The sequence below is a fragment of the Nomascus leucogenys genome, chromosome 22a (genome assembly GCF_006542625.1).
Source record: "Nomascus leucogenys isolate Asia chromosome 22a, Asia_NLE_v1, whole genome shotgun sequence".
In the NCBI taxonomy this organism is placed as follows: domain Eukaryota; kingdom Metazoa; phylum Chordata; class Mammalia; order Primates; family Hylobatidae; genus Nomascus; species Nomascus leucogenys.
In genome coordinates this window covers 58,611,118-58,633,022 of record NC_044402.1, presented here as the reverse complement: position 1 = coordinate 58,633,022, position 21,905 = coordinate 58,611,118, and the positions used below count along the sequence as shown (strand labels likewise).

Here is a 21,905-nt window from a genome sequence, read left to right as displayed (position 1 = left end):
AGTAAGAACGAAAGCAGCAAGTCGGAAAAGGTGAAGCTCAGGATTCTTCTCCTACCTGATGAGTTTCATTATTGCAAGAGTAAAAGCTTAACATCGGGAGGAAGATTGGTGCAAAGCTGTGGATGGCAGCAACTGGAATTCAGTTCCTGTCCCCACTATTTTCTAGCCCTGTGACTTCTCTGGGCCTCAGTTTCTTCTTTTGTAAAATGAGTATAATAATAGAACCTTCTTAGTGTGAGAGACTAAGAGGTACACACACACGGCTGAGAACGGTGCCTGCCCCACAGTGAATGGAGGCGTGTAAGAGGGTATTATATTTCTAAAACTCTTTTATTCACATCACTTGACACTATAGTCAAGCAAAAGCAAATTCCATATTGAATTTGTCAACACAGGCAAATATTTCCAAGCCAAGATGTTTGTTTCCAAGGACAATTTCTTTAAAAATGTTTAAACTATTTTGGCAGAAACAAATGTAATCAACACATTTTTAGCATCTGCTTCCAAGTTAAAAAAAAAGTGTGAAAATGCTTCACAAAATATTTTTAACTGTAAAGATAGCACAAACATTTTTAAAATTTTAACTGGTACAAACTGCCTATATAAGGAAAGGGTGAAATGGAGAACAAAAGTAATTAAAAAGTTGATAAAGTCCAAGTGCTAATGCTCTAAATTGATAACTACTTTGAACAAATTATCATTTACTTATTTAAACGGGGGGGAAAAAAGCTACTTTTTTTTGTAAAGCCAAGGATTTAAACTGTGCATGTCCCTCATTTAACTTAAAAGGCAGAGAAAGGCATCATGATGATAGAGACCCAAATTCTATACAATTATTCTAAAACTACATTTTCACAAACTGGTTATGAAATCTAAATGACTAGAAATAGTCAAGAGAAATCAATGTGAATGTTCATTTTTAAAGAAAGAGATAAAATGGTTCAGCAAGAAATGAGTTAGTCAATTACAGAATGAGTGCCCTTCGTCTTCAAGATCCGTGGAGCAAGGCTAAACACATTCAGATTTTATCCTGGTCCTTGAATTCCAATCACAAATTTTATAGTCTAAGCTTCATAAAAGAGTTGGTGAGAGAAAAAAATAATGAATAAATATATTTCAGGTAGGTTGAATGTAATTCCTCTCACATTCTGAGATAGTTCTTAATTTTTTTTCAAAGTTTTTTAAATACAAAAGCCAAGGTAATAAAAATATTCAATTCTTCATTATTCAGAGACTGAAAATATATTGTGTACAACAGCCACACTCATTTCTTAACCTTCTCTCTTCGGCTTCTTTACTTTAGGCCACTGCACTATTCACTAGTAATTCACCAAAGGATGGAAAGGAACAGAAATGCAGTTCAATTTTCATTACTTAATAGAGTCACCACATGGTTTGCTGAGAAGTTAAACTTATTCCTGATCGTCACGCCAAGTGACTAATTCTCAGGTGACTAATTTTATAGCCATGGTCCCTGTCATTTATTATGAACAAACAGTGAGATATAATGCACAAGGAAAAGAGCTACGTTTTACTTATCTCTGAGTGCCTAGTTTGGGTTCAATACATAATACATGTCTGATAAAGAAATAAAGGAAGAGAGGGAAAGAGAGAGGAGTAATAACACTGGACAAACAAAAAGGCATACACTTATGCACATGAATTCACAGAAAGTTAAAACTGGAAGAGAGGTATGTAGGAAAAGGGGGGTAAATTGCATCAGGTAAGAGTTCAGCCTGGCAGACAATTTTGGGTTAGATCAAAGCTATACCACTCATTGTTAAGTGAGTTGAGTAAGCTACTTAACTCCTGAGACTCAGTTTCCTCATCTGTAAAGATGGAGCTCATAACAGAACACTTCAGAAACTTGCTCTGAAGATTAATGTAGCTGTGGAGTGCTTGCAGTATAGTAGGACTCAACAAATAGCATTATTATTAGCAGTAGAATCATGATCTAGTCCAGTATCCTCCTTTTATAGAAAATGAAACTGAGACCTAGAGAAATAAAGAAGACTGCCTAAGTCACGCAGCTCTCTGGTGGCAAAGCCTGACTAGAAGAACTTCGATCTTCTGCCTGCCAGGCCCATAGTCCGCATTGCTTATCAGAAAACCTACATTAAGAAGAAAATGAGATGGCAACTGCTAAGCTAAGGTGATGCTGATTCTCTAAATCTGGTGTGTTTTTAAAAACACATGAGCAGGTGCCGAAAACATATACAATACTGTCTCATGACAGAAGATATTCTGATTAAATTAAATCTCAAGCAAGGTGTTTTTCAATAAGCAATCTAGAGGATTCTCCTGCAGGGACCCTGGGGCCAGGCTTTGAGAAGTACTGCTGCAGAATAAGAATAGTAAAAAGCTCCCTATCCAATGTCCTGACCCTTAGAATCACCTACAGAGCACCCACCCTTATCTATTACATTAGAATAACTGTAGGTGACATCCAGGCATCTATCTTTTTGGAAATATCTTCAGATGACTCTTGCATGTATATGGCCAGGTTAGAGAACCCACAGTCTATAGATAACGAAAACAACTATCTTTGCTAATATCAACTTAACAAAACTGGGAAGAAGTGGGATTTGTGAAACTAAAGAAAAAAGAATGTTTTCTGGAAAGAGCTCAAGGACAAAGGTAGGAAACCTTGTCACAAGGTACAAGGTGAGTCTTCGACAAACAGAAGATCCTTGAAAAAGGTACAAACACTGAGCTCATTACTCCTTGTCTCCCAAAACGATCTACCTTCTGCCACCTGTTTATAACATATCCTTCACAGATGACACTATTAACATCAATTCCTGCTCTAACTTTTTAGCAATCCCCCTTAAATTTCATTGACAAGTAAAACAAGTGGAATGCCGTGCCATAATTTAACTCAGGTAATCTTATTTACCATGTTGCCTTAAGGATTTATTTAACCTCTTTGAGCTTCCATTTTTTCATTCTGTATATGAGGTATAGTCTATTTTGCCTATTTCATAGAGTTGTTTGGATGATCAAATGACATGATGTGTCTGAAACCATTATTCCAATTCCAAAGCAGTATACGAATCTAATATACTCCTTTTGTACCTACTTATCCTAATAAAAATATAACATGTTGATAGCATTTATATGCAGCAGGAAGGGCTGGATGAGTGGCCTCCACAGAGCCCCTTGAGCCAGGAAGACCACTCTAGGTCAGCGTGTCATTGCAACGACTCAAAAAGGAAGTAGGCTGAGAATGATGAATATCACAGGACTAGGGGAGATCAAGTCAGGTTAAGATAAGCTCAAAAAATTGTACACTATTCTACTTAGAAGTTAACTCAAAAGTTGAGTCCAACCCTACATGCAACTCAGAGCAAAAAACGATCACATAGGGAAGCTATGAAAAAGAACAAACAAAAGGAATGTTGGTTAATCGGCCATTTCCAGGATGAAATGTCAATGAAGTGGCTGGAAGCTCTCATTTGCAACTAATTCTCCAATGAAAAATGTAGACTCCAATGCAAGACAAAGAGTTCTGTGGAAGTTTCCAACCAAAGATGTTAAGAAACAGAGTCAAACACTTCCAAGGTAACAGGAAGAATGTCCTAAGAGGAATAGCTAAACTCTTGATTTGGACTCTTTGTGTGCCACAGAATAAATAAATAGTCTTTATCTGAACTACAGGGACATGAGATGTCAAACCCTTCAGATAAAATAATGACTACCCATTCAGCCTTGACCTAGAAGATGTCAGGCTTTATATACATTGCATCACAGTTATTTCACAAATCTGACTGGTCAGTTTATGACTTATTTCCACATATATTTTCCATTGAAGGAAAGGCTAATGTACCACTAAGGAAACAGATTATAAAAATTTCCATTAATGCAAAAATGTACAGCTTACTTGAAGCCAAATTATGCAAGAAAACAGTTGGAAAACATACATGAAATTAAACCAAGTGCTTATATTCATAAACATATAGTAGTCAAGCAGTTTTCTTTTGCACTAGCCTTTATGACAGAGCTACATAGATAATGACACAGACTGAATGCTTTCTTTTTAGAATATAACCACTATAAAATATAAACAGAACTGATGACATATTATTGGCAAGGTATAGCAGTGTATATAAACAGGACACCTTCAGGAGAACTCAGCAACCAAGGTCAGTGATGATGGCACACACTAACCCTCATAAAACCTCATTCTATCATTATGCAAATGGTCTCTGCTCACTGACACAATGACCTTGCCAAGAATGTTTAACATCACAAATATTCTTTAAGTTCAGATTTTTTATTAAAAGATAAAGTTAGGAATAGCTTAAAGACAAAGCCGTCAACTCCTGAGTAGTAACATGTAGAAGTTATCTGGATAATACATTTTTTGAGCAATTAAATAAATACCTATCTAATTATATTTTAAAGACAAGTAAAAACCCCAGATAAGTAACTTGTCTAAAGCTAAATATCAGTGTTAGGAATAAAGATCTCAACTTCCCGGTAGTCTGTGTCATTTTCAAATTCCTATGGCATGCTACCCTAACAATTTCTGATTTTAGACTGGGGCTGGGGAATAACATAAAGGAAGAGAAAAGATGTACCCCTAGCCCTCAAAACATACACACAGAATTGACAGCAATTATGTGAATGTTTCTGCACATGAAAATCAACAGAGAACCAGAATCTGGCTTTTCAAACTCATGAATCAGCAAGTCGGTATTGACTGATAATTTTACAGTATCCTATTATCTGTTACAAAGCTATTGTCTTCTCATGACTATTTTCTAATTGAACTTTTACCTACAGTCCAACTAAGCTTCCACAGGCTATTCCACAGGCAAAGTCAAGAATCATGAACCAGAAAAATTCAAAAGACATGCACTCTCTTACTGTAGTGCTTTTTAAAGTCTTCCACCAATAATGAAAATGTACAGGATTTTTAGATTAAAGTGTGATCAAAGAATGTGCACCGCACAAAAATAAAATCATAATAATCAAACCTGAGGCTACAAACAAAACGCAACAGAAACTCTTTGGCTTTTACATACACTAATATGAAAATAACTATAAAAGACAAATTAGATGTGAGTCTGATGTGAGCACCTGGAATACTTATTTACTTGAACTCAGACTCCACATTTCACTTACCTCATTTCCAGCTGTGTCCTTAGAAACAGAGGACACACTAGTATAAAGGGAATGGCATCTCTTTTTTTTAAACTGAAAATGCTGTGCTGCATGAGGGCAAAATCTCTCAGTGTTTTGCTTTTCTTGAGTACTGCTATAACTTTTTGGTGGGTCTTCAGCAAACCCACTTTTTTCGAGTGATCTTTCTATACCCAAGAGAACAGAGCTTAAGCTGGCTGCCTTTCGAAAAGAAAAAACATCAGTTTTTTCCTGGAATGTTATTTCGCTTGTGTTGACATCATCTAAATGTTTCTTCCTCTTTGCGCAATATGGAGTGCTGTCTTTTTCTGAAATCCCTTCATCCAGTTCACTAACTTTTACTTCTGTTTCACTGTCTTTAGCAGGAGAAGGGTTCACATGGTCAGAACAACTGCTTACAGCACTCGGCAGAAGTTTCTGTTTAACACTGTCAGCTACAACTTCTGTCTTCTTTTGCTGAATACCATCTCCCAGTGCAGAGTTTAGGGTAACAGATTCCTGCTGTACCAGTTCCCTGGATAAAGGAGCTGGCTGTTCTTTTGAAGGCTGACTGCTGCTCTTCTTCTTGCCTTCATTTTCATTGTTTGCCTCGACTGACTCCTTGTCACCTGCAGTTTTCTTGATCGGTTTTCTTCTGAAATATTTTCTTCCAGGAGAGTATTTTTCAGGGTTCAAAGGAGTTTTGGCAGGATCTACATATTGTTCTTCTTTCTCAGCTCTTACACATCCACAGACATTCCCCATTTGATTTGTAGGAGATCACAGCTCCACAGATTCACTCATTTCAAAATCCAGAGCTTACTTAGATCCTCTCCATTAAGTCTGAAAATTCCGCTCTGACGTCTGTTCCACACAGACTTCATGACCATCCTCTTCAGTCTGAGGCCATTTTGCTTATGAGAAAGGCACACACAAGAAATGCCGTGGCATCCTGCCCAGCCGGTCCGTGTCTCATTAGACACTGTGGCTTATTTCTGGCCACCAATCCTCTTAGACAAACATTACTGCTCACTGTCAAATTACAACACTGATGAGCTCTCAAGGCAAACCCTTAGCTTCACTGTATGAGATTATGACTGTTTTTAACTTTCAGTTTTCTGAAATGCAGATACACTAACGAAGTTTGCACTTAACCTTTGAAACTATTTGGTGGTTCAACGAATGAGAGCAAACAGAAAGCAAACACCAGTCAGGACAGATTTAGGAAAGTGCCCTTCAAATTTGGTTTCAAAGTGCCTTTCAAACTGAATTTCAGAGACTCTCTACCCTCTACCATATAATTCTTTTTCTTAAGAAATATCAACTAATTTTGGTACTTGCACACAAGAAAACCAAAAGCCCAAAAATCTCTGTAAATTATATTAGGACTCTTATTCAAAACAAGTCATAAAAAATAATAAGCTGATTCAATAGCTAGCAGGAGAGATAAGTGCTAAATGCTTATAATTCTCTAATAAAATTGTTTCTAAAAAAATCAATCTTTTAAAATAGTTTATAATACTTTTCAAATAATACAAATTTCCAAGCCATCACCTTATCTAATTATTAGGACTTTAATGTGATACCAAATAGATAAATTATATAATTTAAAGCATGAAACACTTAGCAAAAGGAAACATATGTGCATTCATATATATATATATATATATATATATATACACACATATATATGCAGTTAAACTTTATATGTAACTTTTATAATCATACCCTAGTTAAATATTATACAGTTTTTATGAGGGCCTTGCTGGAAAAATAATGAATCAGTATGAAGCTTTATTATCTAAGGTGTGCATATTTCTAACACTGAGTCATAGACATGGTAAAAAAAAAATTAGAATAGCGTGAAATGGATTTACACGTAAGCAGAAATCATTTCACTACTAAAAAAATTAATAATTGCCTTTCACTAGGTAGTCTGTAGACGGATCAAAAGATGGAACTCATTATATTTTACTAAGTAAGAATATTCAATTAGCAATGATACTGCAGATGTTTGTGAATAACAGATCCTGCATTGTAAAATTTTCCTTAATCATTTAAAAACATTCTCCGGTCGCAAAAACTGAATATTCCAGAAGACAAGCTGATAAAAATAAGATCTCAGATTTTTTTTTGTTTTTAACTTGATTTTCAATGTATTCAAAGGCAATGAGTGGTACATTATTCAACAGACTATAAATGTATAATGGCTGATATTTGTACTAACATGATGGACGGGCAACCAGTGATCTGCACTCCCCCAATCCTTCCCTCCATCTCTGCTGATGAAGTTTAGATATTTGTCCCCTCCAAAGCTCATGTTGAAAATGTGACTCACAATGTTGGAGATGGGCCTAGTGGGGGGTGTCTGGGTCACGGGGGCGGCTCTCTCATGAACGGCTTTGGGCCATCCCCACAGTAATGAGTTCTTACCCACTTAAGAGTTAGTTGTTTGAGGCCAGCAATGGTAGTTCATGCCTGTAATCCCAGCACTTTGGGAGGCCAAGGCAGGTGGATCACTTGAGGTCAGGAGTTCAAGACCAGCCTGGCCAACATGGTAAAACCCTGCCTCTAATAAAAATAGAAAAATTAGCCAGACGTGGTGGTGCGTGCCCATAATCCCAGCTACTTGGGAGGCTGAGGCAGGAGAATCACTTGAACCCAGGAGGTGGAGGTTGCAGTGAGCCAAGATTGCACGGCTGCACTCCAGCCTAGGCGACAGAGCGAGACTCCCTCTCAAAAAAAAAAAAAGAGTTAGTTGTTTCAAACAGCCTGGTACCTCCTACCCCTCCTCCTCCTTCTCTCTTTCTCTTACCATGTGACAATCCTGCTTCCCCTTTGCCTTCCACCATGACTGAAAAATTTCCTGAGACCTTACCAGAAGCAGATGCCAGGTCTATGTCTCTTGTATAACCTGCAGAACCATGATGATCCAAATAAACCTCTTTTCTGTTCTTTATAAACTACTCAGCCTCAGGTATGCCTTTACAGCAACACAAAATGAACTAATACACCTGCCAAACTAAGCAGCTGTCCATTTCTAGGCCATATACACTGCTACGTCTCCCAGAAATGGCCCAACTTAGTCTGCCTGGTGACTGGCATTCATCTTTCAAAGCCTATCTCTAATATCTGTGAAAATTTCCCACATTCTCTAAAGCCATCCCGATCCCACTACAATGCTCCTTTCCCATACATTTCTATTTTCATTTATATCACCAATAATATTCATCACCCTATGTCATAGTTAATTTCATGTACACTCTCCCAATAAACAGAACAATACACTTCATTACCTTAGTATCTCTGGATCTGGCATGTGGTGGCTAATGATATAGGACTACTGTAATGATAATGCTTACCTTCAGAAAGCCTGACAGAAAAATAGATTCCATTTATTATGCTATAACAAATATTGTTAAAATAAAACAAATTGGTCTTTTGAAAGTGCTTCCATTATTTATGTAAACTATAGAGAAAAAGGCTGAGGCACTGTGAGTGAGGATGATTACCACTGTTATAAATCTTTATATCTTGGCATAACCAAAAAACAATTCTAATCTCAAGTTATTGTTGTACTAAAAAAAGTTATTTCATTTAAATAAGAGAGAACATTTCCATTTAACCAAAACATAGATATGTTCCATTCCAAATAGATTTTGGTCTAATTTATGAATATTGGTAATAATTTGTTACATCATCTTATAATTAAAGCCCTAAAATACAACGGATTCTAGAACATTATGCCACAGTATATTAGAAGCAAAACTTTTTTTTTTTTTTTTGAGACAGAATTTCATTCCTGTTGCCCAGACTGGAGTGCAATGGCGTGATCTCAGCTCACCACAACCTCTGCTTCCTGAGTTCAAGTGATTCTCCTGCCTCAGCCTCCCGAGTGATTGGAATTACAGGCATGCGCCACAATGCCCGACGAATTTTGTATTTTTAGTAGAGACCGGGTTTCTCCATGTTGGTCAGGCTGGTCTTGAACTCCCAACCTCAGGTAATCTGCCCGTCTCGGCCTCCTGAAGTGCTGGGATTACAGGTGTGAGCCACCATGTGTGGTCCGCAAAACTTCTTTTCGTACTTCTGTGACTAGTCTTCCTCTCTCCTCCAAAGGCAGCTGAACCCCAAAGGGCTCTCTTAGTATATAATTCCTTTTTGAAGACTTTTGCTTTAAATTTTCTCAAACTTGACCTCTAAATACACTGCTTCTACCTCCCAACCCTTCTGCACATTTTGGCTTGTTATTTTCTAGTCTCTGCTCCTAGGAGTTTGGGTCTCCAATGTCTTCTTTCTAGAACAAACTATTGACTTCTTCTCCATCTTAATTTTCTTGTGGTCTCTAGTGGCATTTCATACTGCTCACCACTCTTTCTACTTGAAATTCTCTTCCCTTGGTTTCATCAGTACATTTTCCTATTACTTCATCCATCTCTCCAAATGCTCCTTTTCTCTTTCCTCAGCAGAATCTTTTCCTGCGGGCCTTCTCCAAATTTTTATACTTAGCACTCCATCGCTTCTCCATCTGTGCTCTTCTCTTGGGTCCCCTGAAGATCCTTTCTTTCTGATAAAATCAGTGATCACTTGTGTAGTGATAACTTCCCCAAGTTTGTGTCTCTACCTCTGGCTTCTCAGCTCCACTCATGTCTCCAACTGCTCAGCATATAGATGCACGGGGTATCCCACCATCCCATCAAGCCCACCCAGAAAGTCAATGCTTTTCCCCTTAGCATCACCCCCATGTCTCTCAGTAGTCTATTGTTTCTTAATCTCTCAGGCTAAAAAATTTTGTTATCTTTAACAAATCTCTTTCCTTCACCCTCTATGCCCTGTGTCCAAGTCCCTTTCTTTCTTCCTGCAAAGTGTGATCTCTTCTACTCAATTTTGCATCCCCAACTGAGTCCTGACCTTTATCGCTACCCCAGCTTCACAGCTTATCTCTCTCACTATGGACTCTGCTCATTTCTATTATTTTACATAGAATTAATGGATGTTGTTTCCTAAAACACATTTTTTAAAATTTAGCAAAATTTAATTGAGCAAAAAACGATTTGAGAATCAGGCAGCCCCCAAACCAGAATGGATTCAGAGAGACTCCAGCACAGGTCCTGTCACTGAAAAAGATTTATGGACAGAAAAAGGAAAGTGACGGACAGAAAAAGGAAAGTGATGAACAGAAACACATTTTTTTTTTAAGCTCAAAGTAGTAACATGACTTACCCACTGGCATCACAACAGTAAGTAAAAGAGCCAAGAACGAAACTTAATTCTACCTCCCTCCAAAGCCTGAATGCTTTCCATTGCCCCAGTGATCCTTGGTCTAACATTCAAAATTCAGACACAGCCTACCTCACCAGCTGGTGATGAAGTGATTGATTCTCTCCAATAGACCTCTGACTTTCCCATCTGGGGTTCTTGCAGTTTCAACTCTGCTAAAAGCTCTAGGATCTGATCCACTTAGGGCTGATTAAATGATCCCCGACAAAGCCACTGAGGAATTCTGTATGAAAGCAACTTTTTGGCCAGTTCTACTTAGACTTTACCCAATTCTGATAACAAGGTCTGGTTCTGTGATTCACGCCAAATTATTGCCTTCATTTAGGTTCACTATCTTTGATCCCCTAAGGATAGAGTCTTCCAGTAATGCCCTCAGTCCTTTGGGGTCCTGGCTTCCAGTTCTGGTTACTGGCTCTCCTTGACATTAACAGCTCAGCTAAGTGGCTATTCACCTGTATTAGCTGCCCTGTAGTCTGGCTGGCTAACACCTTTTCCTTCAATTACCTGGATCTCCATGAACGTCCTTCTGCTGAAACTATTCAGCTGCCTGTTCAGGTCCTAGACCTACCTAGACTCTGATTCCTGTAGCTCTCCATACCTGTCAAATCTATCCTGTTCCCAACAAGCCCCCCAGGTACATTATTCTCCACCATTTGTCTACATAACCTGTATTTCAGCCAACTTTAAAAAAAAGGTTTTTTTTTTTTTTTTTTTGAGACGGAGTCTCGCTCTGTTGCCCAGGCTGGAGTGCAGTGGCGCAATCTCAGCTCACTGCAACCTCTGCCTCCTGGGTTCAAGCGATTCTCCCACCTCAGCCTTCCAAGTAGCTGGGACTACAGGCACATGCCACCACACCTGGCTAAATTTTTGTATTTTTTAGTAGAGACGGGGTTTCACCCATGTTAGCTAGGATGGTCTCGATCTCCTGACCTCATGATCCATCCGCCTCATCCTCCCAAAGTGTTGGGATTATAGGCATGAGCCACCGTGCCCAGCCTTAAAAAAAGTCTTATTCCTCACCAGATTTGTTTCAAAACCCCAGGTCCTTTTTGAAGCTGGTAAAGGATCACTTCCTCCTTCAAGATCCAACTATACAGTAATCAATCGGTAAGATGTACTGAGTGCCTACTGTGGGTCAGGCTCTGCGCTGTACACAGAACATTTCTGGGTTTTTTTTATAATTTAAACTTTTATTTTAGATTCAGGGGGTACAAGTGCAGATTTGTTACATGGGTATATTGCGTGATGTTGAGGTTTGAGGTACAGATGATCCCATCACCCAGATAGTGAGCACAGAACCCAATAGGTAGTTTTTCAGCCCATGCCCTTTTCCCCCTCCTTCCCACCTCTAGTAGCAGAACATTTCTGGAGCAGACCAGCAGTTAGTAAACTAAAGCAAGTTCTAAAGTTAGGAATCTCCTTAAATCAAATGAAGATTCTTTTTAATGTATCACTTCCCCAAAACTACATCAAAATTGGTCCTCAATTGGCTCAGGTTTATTAGATAATAATTCATAGTCAATACATTTGCACTTTCCTCAAATCTAAAGAGAGAAAGCACAGCTCTGCATAAAACATGAATACTTTTCTTCTTCACATCTCTTTATAATTATACCGCCATCTAGTGTCTATCAAAGGAGGAAATAGTTGACAGAGCTAAGAAACTGTATTAACAAAAAACATTCTAAATAAGGACTAATCATAAAACATTTAAGTATCTAAAACAGGTAATACTTTCCAATGAGCAAAAAAAGTGTGTCTCCAGTCAATAAAAAGAAATATGTCTTCCAACTCTGAGATAACAGACATTGTCTTTAAAACTGCATTTAAGTTTATCAAGAACAGGAAACTAGTTGCCAGATTCACAAGCAGCATGTTGCTTAAAAGAACAATTCAAATATATTACTTAAAGAAAGAAGCTTGAAATTTATTTTTCTTCCACAGAACATGAATGCGTCATTCACCCGTCATATGAACCACCTGAAAACTAGCAATTAGATGCTGAAATTAAGAAAATTTGGGCTTACCTGAAAGTGCAAAATTATTGTCCAGATTAATCCCAAAGTCAATTTGGGATTTCCATCTGTTATGTCATCATTTCTAATATTCACTAATTTCACCTGTTTTGTATGTGAAGAAGAGATAAAACCAACTGTTTATCAAACCTGAATCAGTCATCTTTACCTACATAAAAGCAATTCTAAATTATACAAAGAAAAAATGGAATAATTTAAATACCAGTAGTCAACTAAATACTGTTTTACCCTTATTCTCAATCATTTTATATTACAAATCATATGGTAACAACAAAGAAAGAGCAAGTATTATTGCATTCTTGTCTTCCACAGCAGGGATCCCCAACCTAACCCCCAAACCTGTACCAAAGGGACTGGGCTGCATGGCAGCAGGTGAGTGGCGGCCCAGGAAGCATTACCACCTGAGCTCCACCTCCTGTCAGATCAGCCACTGCATTAGATTCCTATGGGGTGAGAACCCTATTTGTGAACTGTGCACTCGAGGGATCTAGGTTGCACACTCCTTATGAAAATCTAACGCCTGATGATCTGAGGTGAAACAGTTTCATGCTGAAACAACCCCCACTCCTCCCACCACCCAGTTCATGGAAAAATAGTCTTCCATGAAACCAGTCCCTGTTGCCAAAAAGGTTGGGGACTGCTGTTCTAGAGCAAGTACTAAAAGCATTCACTTGTCAATACAAAAATACAGCTCCTCAAGTGAGAAGTCCTAAATACTTGAGATATTAAAATTAGAAATCATTTTGTCTTTTAAAAATAAATTTTATTTTACTTTTACCATTAAGTATGAAACTATCCTAACAATTCTAACAATTTTCTCAAATTTCCATTACAAGGTTTTAAAATAACTAGCATTATTTTGCTATCAATATGCCATAAATATATAAGTCACTGGACATTTGGAAGGCTGTTCAAATATTTTAAAATAATATAATACTCAGACTTAAAGCTTGTCAAACTGTACATTCAGGTAAATAAATCAAATGATGATCCCTAACATTTACTTCCTGGACGAAATCATTTAATACCATGAATTTAAATACTGAGAATTATACACTATGATATTTAACATTTTACTTCTTGGACAAAATACTGCCAGAAAACATTTCAGAAGTATCCATGTGGAAACTTTCACTAGAATGATGAATAACAAGCAAACAACAATAACATTTAAAATATTTAAGCACTGAGGATTTACTAGTATTTAACAGGGAAAAGCATTTTAATGTTCATAATATTGAAGAATAATAATGAAGAAATAATAAAAGCTAGTGTTTACCTCTCCCTCTCCCCCTTTTTCTATTGCCTTTTTTTTTTTTTTTTTTTTTTTTTTTTGAGACAGGGTCTCATTGTGTTACCCAGGCTGGAGTGCCAATATTGCAATCATGGCTCACCACACCCTCAATTTCCTGGGCTCAAGTGACCCTCCCGCCTCAGCCTCCCAAAGTGCTGAGATTACCAGCATGAGCCACCACACCCAGCCTCTTCCTTTTTTTCAAACTATTTTAAAAAAAAATTGCCGCCCCCTCTGACTCTCACTGTCTTCAACAATTTTCAACTCTCCTGCATTTTTTTGTACTAATTGAAAAATTACTAATATTTTGGCCTATGACACCATAATACGTAATGCCACCAAATCAAGATCATATCCAATATATTATTAATTCTTTTCCATGATTTCTCCTGATACCTCAAGCAAGTTGGGGGCTATTGTCAGAAATGTTGTTATATCTTTACTCATAAATTATCCAATATTATCTACTTATAAAAAACAAAATATTGCCTTATCACTACTAAGTATGAAAAACGCTTATACTAAATTAAAAGTATTATATAAAGTATTTTTATAAAAATTATTTTTATATACTAAGTGTAAAAAATAAAGTATTGCTTCCCCACAATTAAGAACTGTTCATAGGCATTCTTAACATTCTATTGCTACTAAAATGTCATTAACTTCCTAGGCAAATGTAGGCCGGGCGCGGTGGCTCACGCTTGTAATCCCAGCACTTTGGGAGGCCAAGGCGGGCAGATCATGAGGTCAGGAGATCGAGACCACAGTGAAACCCCGTCTCTACTAAAAATACAAAAAAATTAGCCGGGCGTAGTGGCGGGCGCCTGTAGTCCCAGCTACTTGGAGAGGCTGAGGCAGGAGAATGGCGTGAACCCGGGAGGCGGAGCTTGCAGTGAGCCGAGATTACGCCACTACACTCCAGCCTGGGCGACAGAGCGAGACTCCGTCTCAAAAAAAAAAAAAAAAACAACTTCCTAGGCAAATGCAATCCAATTCAAACAGAAAAAAAATCAGAAGTTCTTATATAGATGGAAATGTAGTCACTTATAATTCCTCTGGGCTTATTCCTACTATTAACTTCTTTTCTTGGGAGCAAATGTTTAAAAACATTTTTAAATATTTGCTTCACCAAAGCACAAGCTTACTGGTTACAATTCACAGGCAAATTTAACCTTGTCATTCCTTGACATGTTTCTACACAGATGTATTAGTAACATATGTTTATATGATTACAGTATTTTCAAAACATCATACCTGGCGTCTTTTCAAATAGTCAAGTGCAATTTGTACATTCTGTAGTCTGTGAAAACGCATCCGACCTTTTTCTCTGGGCTAAAACAGAAAAATGCAGGGATAAAAAAGAGTTTCTGTTATCACAGACCATGCTAATTTAAATATACTTTCTGTTCATCTTAATATATCAAAACAGTATTTACCATTTAGGTAAGGCCATAAGATTTTCTAAGAAGGTTTCAATTTCTTTATATTGTCTGAGATTGAATGTAAACTATTAGGGATTTTTTTCCAAGTATGTTTTATTTAAACATATACTTTATGACGAATTTTTTGTTTAAACAAAAGGAAAAGAGAAAATGTTACAGAATATACAGACTTTTAATATTTGGTAATAAAACAACACTAGCCTACAATTACTTAGCTATGGAGGCACAAAAATAATTAAATATCATTCATCGTTTTACCTTCTTATTGAACACTATTAGCAAGAGGGTTTTTATAACTGTATATACACACACACACATATATATATATACATATGGCATATTAATGAAAATGAGATAAAGTAGCATGCAGTTAGTATAAAAATCACCAAGAAGGAGAAAGACAGAGAAGGTTTACTTAGCCATGATAGAGAAAGAGAGAAAACCAATTAAAACCATATATTTCCTCTTTATTTTATTTTAGCTTTTTCACAAAAGTGGACACTACAATAATTAGAAAGGACTCTATACTCGTTTTACACTACTTGGGGATGGACACAATTATTTTCTCAGTCTCAGGAAAAGTGACAGACGAGAATTATTTTCCTTAATGCCGTTTCCCTTAAGAAACGTTACACGTTAGCATGAAGGAAAACATAAGCAAACAGAGCTGAGAAATGCTTAGCAAAAATACAAAGAATGGAGCTGAAATTTATCACATAAAATCTTCCAAAGGGAAAAAAGAAAAAAGACAATTGACAGCTTGGCTTCTTCAATATGTATAGGTTGCTGAAGCCAAAGGCGCCATAATAAAACAGACAGCACACCACAGAAGGAAAAGTAAGTTCTGCATAACAAGTAGAAACGATGTTGATAAATTTACCCACTGGATCCAACAAAAGCACAATTTCCAGTAAAATCAAGGGGCACTAGGCATGTAGAAGACAAAAGAAGAAGCACGTCTGTCTTGCAAAGGTAGGCTGCAGTCAACTAAGAGTCATGAAGATTAAACAGCTCTGCGAGTTCTACTGGAATACTGGATTTTTAAATCTCCCTTTTAAATACATGAGATATATTAGACAGGTAAAACATGTCCATCAAATACCTATTGCCAAGAGGTGTGGTTTAAAGCAGAAACTTAAATACTAAAAAAAATTTCCCTAAGTTCTTTCATAAAAAGCAATAAATAGTTGCCATGTTTGAAATATCACTTCCAGAAACTGAATGAATTTGCACAAAAATTAGCAGACTTGTAAAATTTCCACGTTTATATACAATGTATATAAAATTGTTTAATAAAATGTCATCATGTACTTTAAGTCTGTTTAATTACCATGCAGTGCACAGTAATGTATAAATAATTCAATCATTTTAGCTCTCTGAAGATAATTTAAAGAGAAAATATTTCCTTTATCCAATTTTTTGGTACACACACATCTACCTCAATGTGGGTTTCGGCCCTTTCTATGCTTTTCTAAAAAGGAGCCTGAACCCAGGAGTTACTTCTCTATCAGGTTAGCGCTCACCACATGGGAACGGCTAGGTTAGTCAAGTTATGGGGGCGACACCTACCCCCTTATCCTCATCCTCCACATCCTCATGCTGTTCATATTCGCATGCTTCTGTTGCACTCACCAATCGTAAGGTCTTCAAAAAATCTCGCTCCCTTGGCTAATGAATATAACAGACAGAAGATAGAACAGCAAAGACACAAGACAGACCAGAAATGAAAAGAGCATGAACAGAACATAATGAAGGAGAACAGGTAACAAGAAGGGGAAGTAATGTTCACAAAAAAAAAAAAAAAAAAAAAAAAAAAATGACACCTGCGGAATGGGTTAGATCATTTTTCAGAAAGCAATGTTTATTTTCTTGCTATTTGTAAGTCTTTTAATATGTGGTTATATTATGCATCCAACTTTTGCTAAGCAAAAAAACCCAAAGGTAAAAAAGAAGCAAAAACAAAAATAGTATTTTAATTATAGAACTGATTATATAAGTGAAGTAATTAAAGTGCTTCAATCTCTCAAATTCACATCATTTGAAGTTTGAAAATGCTTAGGAATCTAACCAAAACTTCTTTTTCAGGCAGAATTCATAGCTCAAAAGATGAATGTTGCAAAAATCTGAATAGTCTGTACTGAAAACACACTGGTCCTATGCAGAAAAGATTACAAGTTCTTCAAAATAAAATAAGAAAGTTAAAACTTACCAAGGTATCTCCTGAAAGAACCTCTAAAAGAGAAATCAAATTGTGTCCATCCCTTAAGTCTTCATAGAGATCATTCACATGTTTTCGAACCTATGAAGAGAAAAGCAAAATTTGGGGTCCTAGAACTCAGAATCATCCTTAACATTCTTAAACATAAAAAGGAGACAAGTAGAAAACATTCCTCACATGGTATTCATTCATGCACCTATTTTTAAATTTTTAAAATGCTTATTACTTAAAAACTAAATTTAATTTAAAAACTTAAAAAAGTGAATTTCAGATTAATAATTCAAAAAGACAATTCAAATTATTACATTTTTAAGACACTAGAACAAACATAAGCCTGGACTACCACATGGGGTTACAATTCTTCAAACACGGGCAATGCCCTGACTTTATTCATGATTCCCGATACAGTGACCAGTGCCACCTTAACGAGAGGGTAAAGTTTTCACCCCCGCAGTTGACCTTCTTGTAGCCCAAAACAGGATCAAGGATGCAGAGGAACATTTTTAGAAATCCATAGACGTGAGCTGGGTGAAGAGTACGAGACTCCACATATTATTTTGTCAATATCCTGTGAGCCTGTAATTATTTCAAAAAATTTTTTTGAAATCCGTATGTGTCAGGTTAGAAGGCCTCTGTCCAAACCCTTCCCTCTGCACAACGTTAAGTCTTCTTGTAACGGAAGATTTTCAAAACTAAGTAACACTAGCACAAAATCAACACTCAACCTACAACAGCTTTCCCCGTTCCACAGGCCTGATTCAGAAGTCTGTGATTTTAGAACCCAAACCATCAAAGATTTCCCAAAAGCTTTGTTCAGCCTGCCAAGTAGGGACAGCTCTAGTAACCACATGGCCCACTACAAGGTTTGTGTTGGACAGACAAATGTCAAAGCAGGCTATTAAGATGGCTGTTCCAAGTGGGCTGGCACATTTCCATTTTCTTGCCTTTCAGTGATTCTGGGCTGCTCCCATGAAATGAGCCGAAGAAGTGGGCCAGAAAGAGGCAGGAACCAGAATTCCACCTACTTCACCCATGGCACAAGCCCTGTATACAAATGAATCCAACTCCTTTGCACTTCCAAAATGTCAAGTGAGTATATAGCACAAAATAATGAAAAGATCCAAACTTATGATCAAAACTATATAACTACACAAACACAAACACAAGAGGCCTAATGTAAACTGGAAGCAAACTTTTATGGTAAGTCTCTCAGTCCCCAAAAATAGTTTAAATCCCATAAAACTTTATTACCTTAGCTGACTCTCTCTATATATATGTTTTACAATGTCTTTTGTTAGTGTCAGAAAATGTTTTTGACTGATGAAGAAAAAGTTCCCTTAGGAATTTCTTATCAAATTTCCCAGCTTTTACATCCAGTGTTCTGGCACTGTTTACATAAGTCACAGAACCTTTTAATATTCAATTACCCATCTAGGCATAATTAACTACAAATAATATAAATACTAAGCTTAGGCTCAATAGCTCTACCACAAAGTAACTGTTCATGTCAATAGTACCTTTGAAATGACAGCAAAACTGAAGGCGAATCAAATTACTTTTAACCAAGTTTCCATCTTTACAAATTGACATTTTATTTTGATTTCCTAATTCCCAAGGAATATCAGTTGAATCTCTGATGTCATAATACCAAAGTAAGACAAAGTTTAAAAATACTTTATTTCCCCCCCAAAAATGTTATAACACATTTTAAGCAATCCTTGTTTAGAAAAACCTGTAACTACGGCCAGGCGCAGTGGCTCACGCCTGTACTCCCAGCACTTTGGGAGGCCAAGGCAGGTGGATCAATCACCTGAGGTCAGGAGTTCGAGACCAGCCTGGCCAACGTGGTGAAACCCCGTCTCAACTAAAAATACAAAAATCAGCTGCGCATGGTGGCAGCCGCCTGTAATCCCAGCTACTTGGGAGGCTGAGACAGGAGAATCACTTGAACCCAGGAGGCGGAGGTTGCAGTGGGTCGAGATCAAGCCATTGCACTCCAGCCTGGATCACAGTGTGAGACTCCATCTCAAAAAAAAAAAGAAAGAAAGAAAGAAAAACCTGTAAATAACCAAGTAAGTTACAAAGGAATTATCCATTCAATTAGAATATTTACCTTGAGATACCATGAAATGACAACTCTCTCAACTTCTCAACTGTATTTCAGAGATGAATCAATTTTCAAGGGCCTCTTCAGGAACATATCTATTACATGCATGATATGTACGCGAACAGATAAGCACTTGGGGAAATGAGTACTAATACTGCAATTTCCTACTCATGGACTGGTTTCATGGGAGACAGTTTTTCCACAGATGCAGGGGAAGGTGGTTTTGGGATTAAACTGTTCCACCTCAGATCATTAGACATTGGATTCTCATAAGGAGAGCACAACCTAGATCCCTCACATGCACAGTTCCCAACAGGGTTCACAGCCATGTGGTGGCTCATACCTGTAATCCCCAGCACTTCGGGAGGCCGAGGTGGGCGGATCACTTGAGGTCAGGAGTTCGAGACCAGCCTAGCCAACATGGCAAAACCCATCTCTACTAAAAATACAAAAAAAAAATTAGCCGGGCAATGTGGCATATGCCTGTAATCCCAGCTACTTGGGAGGCTGAGGCAGGAGAATCACTTGAACCCATGAGGCGGAGGTTGCAGTGAGCCGACATCATGCCACTGCACTCCAGCCTGGGCAACACAGTGAGATTCTGTCTCAAAAAAACAAACAAACAAAACAATAGGGTTCACACTCCTATGAGAATCTAACGCCATCACTGATTTGACAGGAGGCAGAGCTCAGGTGGTTAAGGCTGGCTGGCCCAGTGCTCGCCTCCTGCTGTGCAGGCCACTTCCTAACAGGCCACAGACCGGACCAGTACCTGTCTGTGGCCTGGGGGTTCGGGACTCTTGTATTAGAGCACTGTAAGAATTCACCCAGTCCCGTTCTAAGGCACAAGCTTGAATTTATAAGGCTAAGGCCTACTTAAAAACAAGGCAGAAAAGCTAAGCTTGTGAATGTCATGCACATTAACGCATCTAAATCTATGTACTTCTCAGTGTATCTTCAATATAACCAGAAAGCAGCCAAACTCTAAAAGAGCCTGACTGGGAACACTAAAAGATGATATTTATATAAAAAATATCATACAGCTCCTGATCCTCAGCCAGCTGCTTCGTCTCTCAAAATAAATGGCTTTATTGTGCAGGTCTGATATCCTCAGTACACAGAAGGACAGTAGAACCCAAGCACATGATTGCGTTGGGGCCTTCCAGGACTGTAATAGTGCTGAGAATTCTGTGCTCTCTGGTCCACTATGCCTACACCCTACCAGACTCACATTTCACTCTATATTCCACTTCTTGTGTCTTTCTCACTCCAGGACAGTTAAAGATGGGGTGTGATTCTGAACACTTATCTCATAGGAAGGCAATTTCACAACTTGACTTGCTAGACTGAACAAAACCCTCTACATAAGGGAAACTTTCCAAAACCAGGTGTCATTTGCTACCATCGTATTTATGTGACAACAAAGAAAAATTAAAACAGACATGTTTCGAGAAGGAAAATAGTAATATTAAGCCATGCAAATCTAAATTAGGAAAAGAGGGCCGGGTGTGGTGGCTCACGCCTGTAATCCTAGCACTTTGGGAGGCCGAGGTGGGTGGATCATGAGGTCAGGAGTCCAAGACCAACCTGGCTAAGATGGTAAAACCCCATCTCTATTAAAAATGCAAAAAGTTAGCTGGGCATGGTGGCAGTGAGCTGTGATCATGCCACCGCACTCCAGCCTGGGCAAAAGAGCAAGACTCCCTCTAAATTAGGAAAAGAGAAAATCTGTGATAAGGGAAAAGCCATTTTAGTCCTGCTTCTGCCCCTGGCCTTATGAATTTGTACCAACAGCCTAAACTCTCTAGGCTTCAGTTTTTTTTATCTTTAAGATAAAGATTGGAAAACAGAAAACTCCTAATTCAACCTAGAGAACAAAAAGTCTGTAATCTTTAAATCAAATTATCATCATTTAAAAAAATCAGTGACCTGTCAATTTAGAAAATGTATAAAATAAAAGCTACTCTTAAGACTTATGGCTTAATTTCTTAAGAATTTTAGAAGAAAATGCAGAAATAAATTAATTTAATTTCTATATGCTTGACAAAAATCCAAAGGCACTGGCTATCCCCAATACTACCTGCTTTTCCTGTCTCAGCTGATTATTCTGAGGGTCCACAGAAATACTGTATATGGAAAATGTCCTACAAAATATAAGATATCATTTTCCAAAAAGCAAATGTCACCAACAATAATAAACAAAAACACACACACCATGAGTTACTACTAGATGCCTAACCTTGTGCTAAGTACTTTATAATACTGGGTCAGTTTCCTCAGCACAAATGAATGGAATAAAAGGATGCTATTAAAAATTAAAAATCAACATTATGGGTAAAGGGTGGTCGGGAATGAACCGAGGGGAAAGAATTGGGGTTCCAATCTGATCTAGCAAGAAATTTAA

General features: G+C 37.6%; 2 protein-coding genes across 23 annotated transcripts in view; both read right to left on the bottom strand.

Annotated features, from left to right (window-relative positions):
- DST (dystonin) overlaps positions 1–21,905 on the bottom strand; it is a 492,147-nt gene that overhangs the window by 223,227 nt on the left and 247,015 nt on the right. For 11 of the 22 annotated variants that reach the window (XM_030802603.1, XM_030802602.1, XM_030802606.1 and 8 more), the window contains 4 exons: positions 17,386–17,475; positions 16,746–16,844; positions 14,989–15,066; positions 12,432–12,524 (listed from right to left, as the gene is read on the bottom strand). In XM_030802603.1, coding sequence (XP_030658463.1) covers positions 12,432–12,524; positions 14,989–15,066; positions 16,746–16,844; positions 17,386–17,475 — 360 coding nt within the window. The remainder of the gene's footprint in view (positions 1–12,431; positions 12,525–14,988; positions 15,067–16,745; positions 16,845–17,385; positions 17,476–21,905) is intronic. The other 11 variants (XM_030802620.1, XM_030802607.1, XM_030802605.1 and 8 more) reach the window with 1 other exon arrangement.
- Positions 4,430–6,184, bottom strand: LOC105738465. The gene has a single exon (XM_012500676.2). It carries the CDS (start codon positions 5,887–5,889, stop codon positions 5,092–5,094), a length of 798 nt encoding a protein of 265 aa, XP_012356130.1. The 5' UTR covers positions 5,890–6,184; the 3' UTR covers positions 4,430–5,091.